The sequence below is a fragment of the Gymnogyps californianus genome, chromosome 5 (assembly GCF_018139145.2).
Source record: "Gymnogyps californianus isolate 813 chromosome 5, ASM1813914v2, whole genome shotgun sequence".
Lineage (NCBI taxonomy): Eukaryota > Metazoa > Chordata > Aves > Accipitriformes > Cathartidae > Gymnogyps > Gymnogyps californianus.
The window spans coordinates 685,741-701,856 of record NC_059475.1 but is presented as its reverse complement, the minus strand read 5'-3'; the positions used below and the strand labels follow the sequence as shown (position 1 = coordinate 701,856).

Here is a 16,116-nt window from a genome sequence, read left to right as displayed (position 1 = left end):
TTTTTTAATTTTTATCAACTAACCAGTCTGTATTAAAGGCCTTTAAATGAGTTAAGCCAGGAGTCAGTTCCACCTTGACAAGTGTGTTAGACACTGCATGCTTCCTCTTGTCTCTCTGCTTGTTCACCTCTGATAAGTCTGATGCTTTTTTTTCCTCAGTACTGAAAAATAGAATAGATTTCAATCTCTTCACAAAATACCATATATTCAGGATTATCTGTTCTTGGATAAATACAGTAATTCTTGCTTTTTTAACTTGTTTTAAGGATGATAAGTTTGAAAGTAAGAATTAGAAGCTCAGTCTAACCTTTTCACTTTATCTTCTTACTATGTCCATCAGCCACTGAAATTAGAATCCTGAAATGCTACTCTGCCTCCTACTACCTGTTCTACTCTCTTCTTCATTAGTGCTTCACCATGACATTACTACTCCTTATTTCTTCCCCTTAAGCCTGTTCTGCCTGAACCCAGTTTCAGTACCCTCATCCTGAAAGGTTTCTGCTGAATTCTTGCAGACATGGGAACAACTTCTTTTTTTGCATGCAGACAAGTACCACTCATTGGTAGTAACTTGATGCTGAACAAGGCAGTTATCTTACTTTGCAATCATCCTGAAAACAAGCCCTTGTAATTTGTTTTCAGTAAAGGCACCTTATTTTCATATATAAGCTTTCTTGAGACTAGTGTTTCAGACTTATTTGTATATATTTGTGTAGCCACCTGAATTTCTGACTGGATGCTGGGGCTGGTCTCTGTTATCTGTCTGGATTTCGCACGTAATCTTTATCAGGAATGGTACTTACCTAATGAAGTAGTATGAATGAGCTGCTTAGTTTTCTGTACGTAGGTATTATTATACTGACATGGAAAAGTTTCAAGTTTCATAAACAGTTTGTTTGTAAGATTGCAATGCTTAGCATTTATTTAATAAAGTATATGGGGATTTAGTTCAAATACTTCCATTTCCTGCTGCTTACTACAGTTTCTACTGGCACAGTGAACAATGTACTGGGGCAATGGAAAAGCCATCTTGGGAGTGGAAAACCTTGGCAGTGTCTGCATAATTTGGACACTGGTTTGGGAGCTTCTTCTATGCCCGTACTTATTCTGGAGTGCTGGAGAACTTTTCAGTAGTCTGTTCAATGTTAAATAAGTTCTAATGAGATTTGATCTTCCTTCTTTCAAATGGGTGGCGTGACACTTGTTTTGGTAGGAATTTTTAATATGTCTTTATGATAATGAGTGTAAGAGTGAAGTAGTTGCTGTGTATGAAAAGGTGTGATCAAGATCATATTCTTCACGTGGAAAATGGTATATTGGTGAAAATTCTTTGCTTGTGAAATTCATTCTAGTACTTCAGATTAGTTGAAAACTGGTTCCTGTATAACCAAGTCTTACTGCTGTAAGATGTCACGTTGTCAGGGCAAATATGTCAGTAGACTATTCACATTAGAAATGTAGGTATCTTCTTGGAAATAAGGACTGCAGCTGCGGACCTTGTTGTGTTAGTTTGCAGAAAGCCAGTGCATACAGCTGGTTTGGTATGTTTGTGGGGCACACGTGGTGTTGTGATGTTCCGCCTTTCTTCATTGCCTCATTGCTGAGCGAATAAAATTTCTGTGTGTCAACTTAGCAAGCGCAAGTGAAAAGTCTGTCCATTTTAAAGTTCTTTAAAACTGTGATGACAAAAGAATGAAAACTGATTAAAAAGAATCACAACTAAGTTAATATAATTTGTATTGATTAAATTGCTTCCTTTATGACTTTTAAATCTCTTCCGTTTTTATTTAAAATGCTGGCTATCCCAGTTACAGTTTAGTTTACACTTTCAGTTTGCAAATTTATTCATACTGAGCTGTCTCTAAATATTCATCAGGCTTACAAAACTCTGATACTATTCATTAGAGACCGATCTCTGATAAAAAACAACCACCACCACCATCCCAAAAGCCCCTGAAAGCTTTCTCTGAAGGGATGGAATTAATGTCAATGATTTATGTGCTTCAATATATAAGTAGCTTGCTGAAATACCCCGTTGTATTTATCTGATGTGCCTAAGACTTGTTGAAAACTGGGAACTTTGATTCTTAATCAAGCATAGCTATCTTGTTTTATTCTAGAGCACTCCTGTTACCTGGATAACATACATGTATTTTTCAAGTCTTCATCTAAAAGGAAGTTAACCTCTTTCAATTTTTTGTTTTGTTTTGGTATTTTTTGTTGAGCTCTAGTGATGAGGCATATGTCTCAAAAGTGAGGAAATGTGGGGCATAAAAGTGGAATGAGCTCTCTAAGGTTATATGACTAACTTGTCTCAGAATGAAATAGGACACGTCCAGAATGAAAACAATCATTTAAGTATGTCAGGCTGCCTCCATGAGGGTTTTCTTTTTCCTGTTCTGCAAAAATAAAGCTCCTGGGCCTTTTGCTGGTTTCTGTATGTGAATTGATTGGAAGTTACTGTTTCTGAAAAATATGCATCTTTTTTCTTTTTCTTCACAATTTTTCCCCCTCTTTTTCCCCAGTGTGCAGTCAGTGCACCACCTACTCCGGAAGACCTCATTTACAGTCAATATGTTTATCGCCCCAAGCTGCGTATTTATGAAGAAGATTGCCGGGCCCTTTCTCAGATGATAGATGAGTAAGTGTCTTTTCAGTCACAGAGTATATGAGTAATCTTATTTTTTTCAGCTCTGGTTGCATGCAAAGTGGCCTGAAGAAAGTTAATGCATTACATATGGGAAAAATAAAAAATTATAGTTAACCTACTTTATGCTGGTTGCCAGTTTATTACAGATGTAGATGGTAGAGGGCTAACTCTTGGGGAGGAGTTGTGGTTATGGAGATAATTAAAGTTTGATTTTCCTCAAGTAATTTATCTTTTACTAATAGGGTGTTTCAGTTGCACATCAGAAGAATTAGAGTAAAACTTTAAATTGTATCAAAAATGATCAAACATAGAAAGCAGAATCGTAACAGGTTACAATCTGTTGTTTGTTCCAATCTTCCAGTGTTTATTAGATTGAAATACAGTTATCATGATTTAGTTTCTTATCTGAAAGACACTTCTGGTCTGATTCATTACGCCTTTTACAATTTATGTGCAAAATCAGGTTTTATGATAAAATTCAAAATCAGTAGTAACATTTTTCCCAGCCTCATTAGCACCACTTCCAATTTCTTTGGCTCTCTAGCTCTCCACCTCCTGTTCAGACCTGCCCTCAACAAAAAGACTATAGGAAATGAACTTTGTATTATGTGCTAGAGTTTAACAAACATGGCCCCCATTTAATCAAGGCTTGAGAGGGTCTCTCCAAGATGTAAGACCCAACTAAATGAAAATATTTACATTTCCATGTTTTAATTAGAAAAGGGGAATGAATTGTATAAATACCAATGTGCTGCTTTATGTGCTTGGTGAAGTTGCAATACGACTTTCTTTCAACCTTTTTTTTTTTTTTTTTTTTTCCCCACATTTCAGGTTAAAACTGTATGCAAATGTCCAGGATCAACTCCTGGTGAATGTGAACAGGAGTTTGTGGGAAGTAATGAGAACCTGCTCCGATGAAGAGGTAATACTGCATGAAGAGATAATATTGTTTCTTACATAATGAAGAAGTAAGGTTAATTTATGTATTCAAATAAAATAAGAACAAGAACAGTCACAGAATAACAGTAGGCAGGTAGGTGATACAAGGCAAAATATTTTCTGAATGGAAAACTGCTATGAGAACTTCTAATATATCAGAAGAATGCTAGGATATGTGCCCTTTAAAATATAATAAAGGGAATATGTTGCTTTCAAACAGAAAAACTTGATAACTCAAGTTGATAATTCAGGTTAGTTGAGGGCAGATAAGAAGAGAAGCTTTAGATGGGCCTAAGCAAACAGTGTGGTTTTGGAAGGAAAAAATGAACTGCTCTTACTGTAGAGACTCTTGCTTCACTGGTGGAGCAGAATTGTCCATTAACTTAAATGCTTATTTAGTTCAGAAAGACATGTGATGTTGCAAGACACATAATGAACAGAAAATATGTGTCATTACACAAAAATAAAACTGCATACAGGATTTGGAGTGCAACAATGGTGTCACATGCCAAACAAAAGATGAGGCCAGAGTGTATTTAAAGGAGAATGCTAATGATAATAGGCACAAAAAAGCACACCAAAGACACTTACTTTTATAATGCTTCTGATTTTTAAATGCATCCCAGCCAGAACTGAGAAGGTAGATCAAGGGATTCTGTTTTCCGTGGTTCTAATGCCAAGAATAAAGATCTACTCAATGAAAATAAAGAGTCAACATTGATAGAAGACAGTATTTTTCATAGTTCATAATTAGATCGATATAGGATATCACTGAGGCTAGGTTATTAACTAGCTTCAGGAAGAATTATACTTATGAACAAGGAAAGCAGCGAGAACCCTTAACTAAGAATAAGAAATTTGAAAGCTTGTTAAGCAAATCTCTACACACTGTAATTAGAATGACACCACCTAGTGGAAATAGGCAGATGGCAAACACCATAGAAAAAAGCTTCTTGTACTTTCCTCTGCAGCGTCTAGATTGACAGCTGTCAGAGAAAACATTGAACTGCATGATCTGTAGCTATGTTCTGTTAAAACAGGTTTTAAGTTTACTTCTTGTGGTTTGGGTTCTGCCTGGACTTCCGTGAGCATTTCAGTTAGCCTCCTTAACGGTAACGAGGCAAGTGTTCTAAATACATGTCTCAAACAACTGGGATGAGAGACATCTGATGTACTTAATAAAGGTGCTCTGGTTTTTGGTAAAAGCATCTCTTTAGTTATCTGTGTGGCTCCCTATTTGAGTAAAGATCTTGTTGGATCTTTGTGAAGAAAATCAGTTACTTTACTAGGCAACTGTACTTGAATTAACAGGGATTGTCCGGTCTTAAATTTGATTTAATTTGCAAGTGTCATGTAATACTGCAACTAGAGAAATGGGATATTGGGAGGAGCAGAGAAGGGAGAAGGAGTCTAAAGGGTCAATTGAACAATCTTTTGTTGCACGTTCCCATTCACTTTCTCTTCTGTATTTTCCATTCGTTGCAGCTGAAGAGCTTTGGAGCAGAACTGAACAAAATGAAATCCTATTTCACCAAGGAGAGTAAAATCTTGGCTCACAATGAGAAAGTGACATTGTACAGCAAATTGCTGCAGAGCGCGCAGGTAATGTGCCACAAGGCTGCAGAGGTTTAGCTTTAAAAAAGGGAACTTCTACCATATTTCATCCGTCTTTCACTGTCAAGCTTAGGAGCCTAATTATTGTATGTAAGTGTGCATTCTCTTGAAAGTTTCCTACTTATTAAACATACTTCCCTTTTATTTATATGCAAATGTAAAACATACTGGGACAGTGACTTTCTTGCACTTACGCTATAGGAACCTTCTGCGTAAGGGTTTTGGCAATTAAAGTAACAGAGTGAAAAATGGGAGTATTAAAGGAAATGCCATCAGAAATTAGCTCTTTATACTGTATTAATGTCAGTATTAGTAACTAACAGGGAAGTGCAGAAGTAATGCATTGTGATAGGTATCAGAAATTTGTATGTGTTAAAAGCTCTAGGAATTTATTTATTTCCATGTCTTGCCTCATCCCTTCATAAGAAAAGTCATTAGGAAGATACGCTGTTAAGTATCTAGTACTTTCTTACGCATGGCTACTGCCTTAATATTTGTCTGTCTACCTCTTCATTCTAAGGACAGATGATATCAGCTTCTTTAATTAGTTCCTTAGCAAGCAAAGATCCTCGTGGTGGTCCCAGAAGACAATTCAGCTTTTTTAAAAAATGTCATTGACTTGAGTACAATTTTCCCATCTTAGGAACAACATGGAAAGCTACAGTCAAGAATAGAAAAGCTGGATGAATTGCTCAAGGAGGCAGAGAGCTGTCTTGTTGCTCTGGAAACAGGTATGTGTTTCCAAACTGGTGACCGATATGCCGATTTCTCTATTTTTCTGCAGAGCTGCTGTTTAAATGGTCAGATCAGGATTCTGCGTTTGGTGGTTGCTTGGAATTTTACAATTCCTTTGTTACAAGTATTTGCTAGGCTGAAATGCCTTCATTTGTGTCTGCAAGCTTGCCTTGTGGGAATCACATACACATCATATGAAGACTAGGGGTCTATCTGCGCTGAAATACAGAGTTGTAGTTGTAGCCTATGAACATGTAACCAAGCTGGCTAAATCGGCTAGCGATAACAGTACAGCTGCTGGCAGCACGCAGTTCAAAACGGCTGCAAAACCCGCCAGCGATCCTGCAGGTAGGCAAGACTAAGCTTTGCACGCCAGGACTGTACTGTTTTCAGCATCATAGCTGGATGGTTTAAAACTTGTTCAGCTGTGTTCACACAAGCTGCAGGCGCTACTTGGCATTGCTGCATAACGATGCCCTGTGTGTTTTCACTTCTTTTCTTCCAACTGAGTTTTCTTCCAATGCCTCAAGTAGAAATCAAATTGCACAGTAGCAGCTTTGAAACAATGCAATAAAAGGAGTTTTCCTTGTTATCTGTTAGTTTTTGAGGTTTTTGGTAGATACCCTTCCAGCTTTTTGTAGTTTTTCTTAGTTAGCTTTGTTTTTCTTAGTTAGCTTTGAAATACTAAGATTTATAGAACCCACAGACAAATAAAATGGAATCTAAGTATTGAATCTGGGAGTTCTGCGGAGACCTGATACTTCTTTCCCATAGATTCTGACTGGGAAGAATGGGAAGCAGACTGCAGCGATGAAATGGCAGAAGGGAGAAGCCTAGAGAAAGGTAACGGTACCAGCTGAATGGCACTTTTTGGTTTTGTTTTTTTTTTTTAAATTCTGGAGAGGGTGATACTCAGCCCCCACCCTGATACATTAATTCTGATATGGATGCAAACACTACTGCTTTCTTTTCTGCATTGGACATAGCTAATTACAGAGATGTTAAAGTATGAAAAGGACTGGTTTTCCCCTGGAAAAATGGAGTTTAGAACTTGGTACAGTGTGACTTGAAGAGTGTGCCAGCTATCATATTCAGCACTTTAATTGTTCAATAATTACTAACCTTTGTTGACTGCATATCTGTATCCAGGTAGGAGTAACAGCCGTCACGTTGAGATCTTTTGTATTGTTAAGAACAGTGACTGCAGAGCAAGTTAGGGCTTTCTTTGCTGCTCTTTTCAATCATAGCTTTTTCCCCTTTCTCTTAGAATTGGAAAGCCTCAAAGCCCAAGAAGAGGAACTTCAAAGGTAAGATGTCAAAGAGGATCTAAAGACCTTAAATAACACGTGCACATTCAGGTTTTAGAGGGTCGGTGTGCTACATCTCATGTGGTTGGTTTATCTTTGCAGAGAACTGTCAGATCTGGAGACTCAGAATGAGCAAACGCTGGCTGAGATGAACCAGCTAAAGGAAAAAGAAAAAAGCTGCCAGGAACTCCTGGAGAGATACAAGTAAGGAAAAGACCTTCAGGTTTTATTTTCATCAGCTAGTTCTGGGGCCTCATATTCGTATATAAATGTTTTTGGTTTTGGTTTTCCTTTTTATTTGATTTGGGAAGTCTTTGGATGCCCATCTCCTCGCAGCCTAGGATAAGCAATAAAGCCTCAGTGAACTTCTCTGTGTGTTGTGCTTTTCTATTACCAACTTTGCACCAATACTCTACGTTCAGTCTTTCTCTATCCAACTCTCCTCCAATTCCAAAATGACCATTTATGTAAAATGAATAGTATTATGCTTGCATTCCCAACAGATTCTTACATTCTGTTGGAAAGTGAAAATTTCATTGTGGTGTATATATAATAAAAATATTTTGTGGTAATAGCTGTAAGTGCACTTAATACTCTGATCTTTGTCCTTCAGATAATTGTTTTGGTTGGTTGAAATTTGGGGTGATGGTGTGGTTTTTTTTTTTTTCCCTCCCATTTTTAGCTTCACTGAGTGGGATATTACTGAATGGAGTGAACAGCAGGCAGTCTTTAATTTTCTTTATGATTCTATTGAACTCACGGTTGTGTTTGGACCCCCAATAGGTAAGTCACAAAACTGGTAGGTTTCCTTTTTATGAATTTGAAAGGTTAAATAGTTACATAACAGAAACCTGAAGTTGCAGTATTTGTGAAGATCTGCTAAAAGGAAATAGAAAACATACTACAGCAGGAGCGTGTAAGCTGAGAGAGGTGGCTTTGAATATGTTTATCAGTGCTTTCTGTGAAAATTCAGAAAAGTATGTAATGAATGGCTGTTTCTGAAGAGGAAGAGCTGTAACTCCAGAACTAAGTATGGAAATAACTACTGTTTGGGTTTTTTTCCTTTCCTTCTCAGATGGTGACGCTTTCGGTGAAGATCCTTCCAGAAAGATAGTTAGCCTGAACTTTGAATCTCTCCTGGATGGTAAGATTTTTTGAGTAGCTTGAAAGTAGCTGCCCTGATAATCTGTTCTTGGGGAAGACATCTGTAAATTTGCGGTTTATCTGCTAATGCATTACTATATGGCTTTTAAAAGATTTCTGGCAACGTGTTTTTCTTTTGCGTTACAGAGGAAAAAGCTCCACCCTCCTCATGTTTAGTCCAAAGACTCATCTTCCAGTTTATTGAAAGTCAGGGATGCTGGCAGGAAAAGTGTCCCACACTGTACTACTTGCCCCAGGTAATGTTCCAGGAAAGCCTATAAGACTCTGGAAAAACATTAAATCTTTTCTGTCACAGAGAATAGGGCTGATACTGAGAACAGAAGCATCTTAATGAATGCTTTATAAACGCAAATCAAAACCTGCTTCATGAATATTCTGAGGTGCGAGGGGAAGTACCTGTCCCTGAAGGCAGGAGTCCTAAAAGCTGTGATTTCTTCCTTGTTTGCTGCATTAATGTCTGCCTGTCTTAGTGATTTCTTAAAATCCTTTTTTTTCTGCTAGTAGAAATTAAAGAATTGAGCTGAATGCCATTCTGCTTCCTAAAGAATTAATGGTTTAAGTTGCCAAACCAAACTTGGTGTTCCTGCACGTCTGTGTACCCCTGTTGACAAAGCTGAAGGGAGAAACTTAGGGCAAAGAACGTATATTTGTTGTTATGCTTGTACAATTTCATTTTCACATCCAAACTGAGATAGCAGTTAAACTACTTTTTTTTTTTTTTTTTTTTTTTTGTATGCTTTCTAGGATAAACTGCGTTTTCAAGTGTCACATAGTTTACCAGCCTGAGTGCCAATGTGATTGCTTTTCTGATTGCCCACTTAGGTTCTTCATGACATCTCTTTGGTGGTCAGTCGTTGCAAGATCTTAGGAGAGGAGATTGAATTTCTGGAGAGATGGGGTGGAAAATTTCATCTTCTGAAGACAGATATCAGTGACACAAAGTGAGTAACTTCAGATGGAGTTTACACCAGTCCTTCAGAGAGTGTTTCTAGATAACCAGAAACAAAACACTGAAATATTTTCAATTTGGTTTTCTGGAAATTGAGATTTTATGCAACTATTTTTAACAACAGTCTGATTTATTTTAATACAATTGCGCTATAATATCCAAATGCATGGAAATTAAGCTGTTCTTGGATTCAGCCACTTCCTTACTGTCATATAACCTCTCCTTCCTTGCTGCTTTCCTGTTTGACTTGACTCTCACTTAAAACTTTAGGCCAGAGTGTAGCAATGCAAAGGAGACAGAGCCAAGAGTTTACCTGTAGCTTAGTGCTTTGTTTCTTTTAATCTTCTATTTGCTTCAGCCAAGCAGAATCAGTCCTTGAAGGACGGACGCACTTAAACTAAAGTTTATTTTCTTTAGTTTTCATTTTCACATACTACTTCCCAATTTTGCGGCATGTCCCAGTGGAACAAGATAAATACTACCTCACCTTATCCTTCTATTATTGATGTATATCCTTACCTAAGAAGCGCCCAGTTAACCTTGCTCTGCATGCCTTGATGCTGTTCCCACAGATTATTCTCATTTTGTAGTACACTTTGCAAGAGTGGTGTTCTTCTACATGCCAAAAATCCCACAAAAGCTGTATTTAGTTAAGTCAGCAAAACAGGTGCAAGGGCAGCCTGTGCTCAGGAAGTTGCAAATTGTGGGAGATGTACCTGGAAAAGACCTGTATGATGCTGCTTCTAGTTTACGCTACCCCAAAGCATCTGCTTCCTGGGCATTGTGTCCTTGGTGATGGTCTCACCCATATTTACAATAAAATTCAACTCTGGCCTTCCTGCACATTGTCATAGACAAGAGTACTGTGCTAGATGGAAATTTCGCCTGATTTAAATAGGGTTGGATTCATGAAACAATCTTAGAGTTATGGAATTAGTGGTCAATCAGTCCTACTTAAAACTTCAGAAAACTTTAGCTATCTAGGAATATTTTATGTTAACTAGAAAACGTATTTTTTAATTATTAGTCTATATTCTCCCATAATTTTTGAAAGATTCTGTGACTTATGTGTGTATTAACTTTTTCTGTGAGGAAAGCTGGGGTTTTGTATTCTAACTCAGTGTTAGAGTGCTGACAGCAGAAAGGTTCTTTTAACCTTATTTATGAAGTTACTGTTAGTCTGTGCTGGAACTCTTTAGGAGTTATTGAGCTTGCTGCATCAATTACAACATTTGTTTTCACTTCTGGAACCTAATTCAAAGGCAGTAGCAGTACATTTGAATATTTTGGATTGATCTTTTTGTTTGTGTTTATTTCGCATACAGAGTGAAGCTTTTGTTCTCCGCTTCCACAGCTTTTGCAAAGTTTGAGTTGACCCTGTCTCTATCCGCCAACTACCCGTCTGCTTCACTGCCTTTTACTGTCCAAAACCAAATTGGGAATATTGGGTGAGTTGAACAGAAAGAACCACTCCATATGACTTTAAGTTTCCAAGCTAGGGATGGGGAATTAAATGCTCTGTATCCTCTCAAACATGTGATAATTTTCCCTTTCCCAGGGAGGAGGAAATTTCTGCTGTTCTCTCCAATGTACCAATTGGTTACCACTATCTGCGGAGAATAGTCAGCTTGATTCATCAAAACTTGCTCCAGGATCCCAGATGATTCACTAGATCCACGTGCAGGACTGAAGAAGTCAGACTGGATAGTCTTTGATTTTAGTCTTGTAAGAATTCAAGCTGTCTCTCACCAGAATGGGAGTGCTGTTAGCTACTCAGCTCTTTAGTATTCTTTTCTAATAATTGGCTGATATCCAGGATGCTTGGTGTAGGCCACAAGTTTTATAAAAAGCAGAGGTCTCTAAAGAGGAGAAGGAAGAATTTCTTATGTCTTTTATAAATCCAGTCTGCCTTTTATATTCTTTCAGTCACCGGTGGCCTTGGCCTCCTTGTATAGTCTTTCCTAGTATGGATATTCTTCTGACATAGCATGTTAATTTTGTTTTGGGTTGATTTACAGAGCTCTTGTATAAACCAATTATGAGTATTTTCTAAATTAACGTGACTGGAATTTACTTTCACTATCATTACTTCACTCCTGCGTAGCATTTTAACATATCACATCACGTTTGATTTTTATCAGTTTCCTGGAACCCCTCCCAAAACACAGAAACTATAGTCCCGCTTCTGATTAACCAAATAACCTGTAATAATTAACCAGGTGGCCAAAGTCAGAAATACTTTTGTCATGAAGACTAAAGATCCCCGTGCTTGACCATAGACTTTGTGGTGCAACAGACTCAAAGCCATCAGGTTCCCTCTGTGTGATCTTCTCCAACTAGAAGTTTGTTCTGATATTCAGTGTCTTTGTCCAGTACAAGCTGTCTCTTGGTTCCGGTACTTTGTCTGAGTTTGTAATGCATTAGAATTTCAGTGAGGAGACTGAGCCATTTAAATTTAGAAGGTATCTGTAATATCGTTGGTGTGGTCTGGATTGCTTTTGTACATATTTTGTGTATTATGTAGGTTGAGCTGTTGGAACTGATCTAACCCTGACTGAGTTTATCGTGTAGAAGTGCCTACCATTTCTCAGCTGTCCATTCTTTAGGCAGACACAAATTTTTGTATCTCTGTAAAATATGTTGAATTTAAAAATGTTTTCATGTGTTTAAGTGTTTATATATTTTTGTCTTTTTACAAATTTTCCTTCTGTTTGGAAGGTGGAAGTTCATTAAACATTTGACTTATTGCTCTTCCTTCTTCAAGTTGTGATTATTGGCTGCTCTGTTTAAACTTGTGACTGAAAATTTGCCTGCTACTATTGAAATAATTTTGTTAGCGATTTGGGAGGACTTTTCGTAATATGAACTTGTTGGGTTTCTTTTTCCCTAGTGTTAGCTTTCTGTGGCCTGGCTTTCGCAGAAGAATTTTTTTTTTTTTTTTTTTTTTTTTTTAACTAGGAAAATAGTGCCTAAGTTGCAAATGACTTGGGTATTATACCTGGAATTGCTTTTAAATTTCCAAAGGTCGTTATATCAGCATTACTAACCAGTAGAGGGTGCCGCAGCAGTACTTCATGAGCATTATCCAGTTTAGGCTTTTTTGTTTGTCTGGTTTAGTTTTCTTTCAGCATATCTACAAGCTGAAGAATCCGATAACTATGAAGACTGAAGTCAGTTTTTGGCAGAGTTTATTATATTGCTCTGGATATTGAATCGAAGTAGCAGATGAAACAAAGCAAAATAAAGCCATGCACTTGCAGTAGAAAAAGGGGATTAGGCAGAAATTAAGCAGTTCCTTTTTCGTAATTAATTTTTATTTGTACTTGACACTCTTATTTAAACTCCTCCCAGGGCATTAGGACTTAAACGTCATAACATCTGTCATCTATAGGACTTGATGTATTACTGTTAAAATCATCATAGAGATAATATATTTACAATAACTATATTATTTTGCAAGCCAAATTTTGATGAGAATGCCATTACTAAAGCTTTTCACACACAGTGCTTATTGTAACCATTGCTCAGTCATAAAGCTGGATATATAAGATTAGAGCACTCTTATTTCCTTCAACAATCCACTGCAATTCATGGAGTAAAGCTCAGATTAGATCTGAAGTTATGGCTGTACCACTCTTAAGGATGGGGAAAAGGTAAGGGAGAAGAAATTAATTACGTTTCAAGAATTAATTTACTTTTCTAGGAAAAAAAAGTCTATAGATGATGATTCTTATTTCATATTTGGTAATATAATACTAGCTGTGAAAGAATGAGCACTATCGTGTTTTCATACTAATACAGTTGGAATGTTGTTTTCACTATGGCTTTCTTTAATGATTAATTTATGGATATCAGTAATAGGGCACATTGGTTTATTGCATTTAATTTAAAGCACTTGTTCTTGTAAATTTGGAGATCATCCATGAGCGATTATGCCCTGGCATAAGTGTGAATTCCCGGAGAATGTCAACCACATCCAAGTTCTAGTATGTTATGGGAAAAGAATCTTTTATGGTCCTTCAATATTGCTAACTTAAGACTGATATCTTTCTGTATATATAAATGCAAAAGCCTCTTGTGATCTCTATTTTGTCTTCTTAAATGCATATTAAATTCTTTAGCTCATTGGCAAAAGGTTAAATAATGAGGATGCAAATTATCGTGCATTATTAGTAATACTCTGCTTTCACGTTCCCAACCCTAGTTTTCATGGGAAACATTCCAGAATCTGGACAGAAGACAGAAACACGAATGGAGAACGTATCCATTTAAACATACGGCAATGCTTTGAGGAATGTCCAAGAGTAAAATGAGCGAGTGATCAGTTTTGCAATTTAGAGTAAGATGAAAGGACAGTCTAGCGCTAAAGCAAGTGCTCGGCTAGCTCAGGAATTGAGGTAAAATTCTGGTATTGAATCAACTTATTTGCTGTACCTCTCTGTCTCTGAGTCCGGGGCATCGGCCATTTGCAAACCAGGTTCTTTAAAGGGCATCGTTGCTTCACGTTGTTGAAATCGCTTAATGTTTCTAAACCTGAACTCTGCAAAATGCCTAGTAATTTCTCTCCTTGCAGCTCTAGCGCTACTTCAGTTGTGGCAACGGAAGCTACTAACACCAACGTTAGATATCCCAGTGTTTCCAAGAACCATCGGGGAAAAAGACTTCTGAGTGGAAAATAATTTCTAAATAGGATATTTATACAAGATATGCCACTCTGAAGGTATAACAGGTAAATTCAAATTAACTGTTAGATATGGAAGATTTAGTTACATTTAACAGTGTAGACTTGTACACAAGCTCATCTGCTTTAATTCTAGTAGCTTTTGTTTGTGAAGTTTTAAAATACACAACGATTGGATTTAAGTCAGTAGAGGGACCATAAAAAGTATTTCCTTGGGTATGAGATTCTGAAGTGCTCCATGTATTTCAGTTTATACCGTGCACCTGGATACCTAAATATACTTCGAGTTCTATAGAGACCTACAAAATTTCCTTTTGATATTCTTTTAGTCAAAGTTGACTCTGCTGTCCTGTTAAGTCACCTGAAGTTCTCATCAGGCTGATACGGGATCTTAGAATTAAAAAAGGCATCTTCTGCCATCAGTTGTAAACTGCTCCTAACATTCCTTCACCTTATAATGCAAATGGTTACAGGATTTCAGTTATGAATGGCAATAGCATGCCGTTCTGTCAGCTTCTGCTGCTGAGTTAGCAAAATCCAGTCATGAGCATTACGTATACAATATTCCAGGGGCATGCTGACATCTTGAGCTGGGCTTGCTTGTTTTATAAGAAGAAAATTAGGATTATTTTCTGAATGCTTCCTTTTTCTAAGTATTTTTCCTCATTCCCTGCTGTATGGCCCGTGAGTGCAACTAATGTTCTATTTTTCTCTGAACTTGAAACTTAGTTTTGGGAAAAGAGACTTCTGTAAAGAGGCTCATGCCTTCCACGCTGCTTGTTCTGAAAACCCCCGGTGTGGCTTTGTGGTGGTAAAACTGTGCAAATAGTGCTTACATTCACAAGTCTATAATCTAAATATCTATGTATTTTGAGTGTTTATTGACATGTGTTGTCATGTTACAGACACATATGCCTTATCACTTAAGGCCAGGCAACCCATTTTTCTGTGTGTGGTATCTGTTATGAGTAAGATGGTTTCTGCCTGCATGCAGGTACCGAAGTTGGAGCACATCTCACAGCTGCAGTCCTCTATTGCTGGACTCATTTATTGCTGCAGGCTTTCTTCAGCTCTGTCGTGAGTCTGATTACCCCTCTGCCCTCCAGGATGGCTTATGGAGCTTGTCAATGGATTCTCGTAGAATTACTTTTCATCCTCGTACCACCTGTAAATACCAAATCTCTTGCTTCCAGCCCACACCATCTTGTAAACATGGCTCCACGGAAGACTGGGAGATGGAACTCCAGAAATTCCTGCTCAGAGGCTGTGATAATCTCATTTGATTTGGAAACACTCAGCTATCACAGGCTGATACCACCTATGTTAACCTGAAAAGCTCTGGATTTATCAGCCACTCTTACAATCCTAAGGGAGTGAGTAAAAACCACCTTAACCAGTAGAAACAAACACCCTTTGCTTACCTACCCGCTTACCACAGGGAGACTTCCCAACTTCCACACAGCTTCATCTCTTTTTACAGTGGGCAGGATATTGCTCCTGTGTACAGTAATCAATAATCTTCAATGATACAATAAAAGTCCTGAGCCAGGGTAGGCTTTTCTAACCATTTTCTTCAATAATGGGGCAGCACTGCATCAGAGCCTGCTGCGTGTCCTTGACCAGTTATTCCCTGTAATGGAGAAGCTACTGGTAAGTCAGTCGACCTCCTCTCAAAAATCCTGTGCTCATTTCATCCTTGAGCTCTAAGAGTCAACAGGAAAGTCAAACAATTTATGCCCTTGGACCATATGAGGTAGCGAGCTCTCGAGTAATGAGGCATTTTGTGCAATTACGGGGTCAGGCACTCGAGGGCGGGAGGAAACAGGCTCTTCTCACCTGTGAACAATTCCTGTCCAGATCTCCATTGCTTTTCACTTGGTTTTGCCCATGTGATGGAGGACAATTAATAGAATTATTATGTGCACTGTGATGTGCATTGCCTTACACCCTGTGGGGCACAAGTGGACAAAAGGTCTTTACTTTAATTTTCTTTTCTAACTAGTCAGGATACAGCACGCGTGAGGTACGACGGTGTGTACAAAGTGAACCTCAGCTGTGTATCCTTCCCTCCTACTTC

General features: G+C 37.8%; 1 protein-coding gene across 1 annotated transcript in view; it reads left to right on the top strand.

The window, feature by feature from the left end:
* Positions 1 to 12,102, top strand: part of KNL1 (kinetochore scaffold 1) — a 29,272-nt gene extending 17,170 nt beyond the window's left edge. The window contains 13 exon segments of the mRNA XM_050896961.1: positions 2,526 to 2,641; positions 3,482 to 3,572; positions 5,075 to 5,191; positions 5,847 to 5,934; positions 6,713 to 6,781; positions 7,206 to 7,245; positions 7,348 to 7,449; positions 7,928 to 8,028; positions 8,321 to 8,389; positions 8,536 to 8,645; positions 9,232 to 9,350; positions 10,684 to 10,806; positions 10,917 to 12,102. Coding sequence (XP_050752918.1) covers positions 2,526 to 2,641; positions 3,482 to 3,572; positions 5,075 to 5,191; positions 5,847 to 5,934; positions 6,713 to 6,781; positions 7,206 to 7,245; positions 7,348 to 7,449; positions 7,928 to 8,028; positions 8,321 to 8,389; positions 8,536 to 8,645; positions 9,232 to 9,350; positions 10,684 to 10,806; positions 10,917 to 11,022 — 1,251 coding nt within the window. The 3' untranslated portion in view covers positions 11,023 to 12,102.
* Positions 12,103 to 16,116: the final 4,014 nt, after the last annotated feature.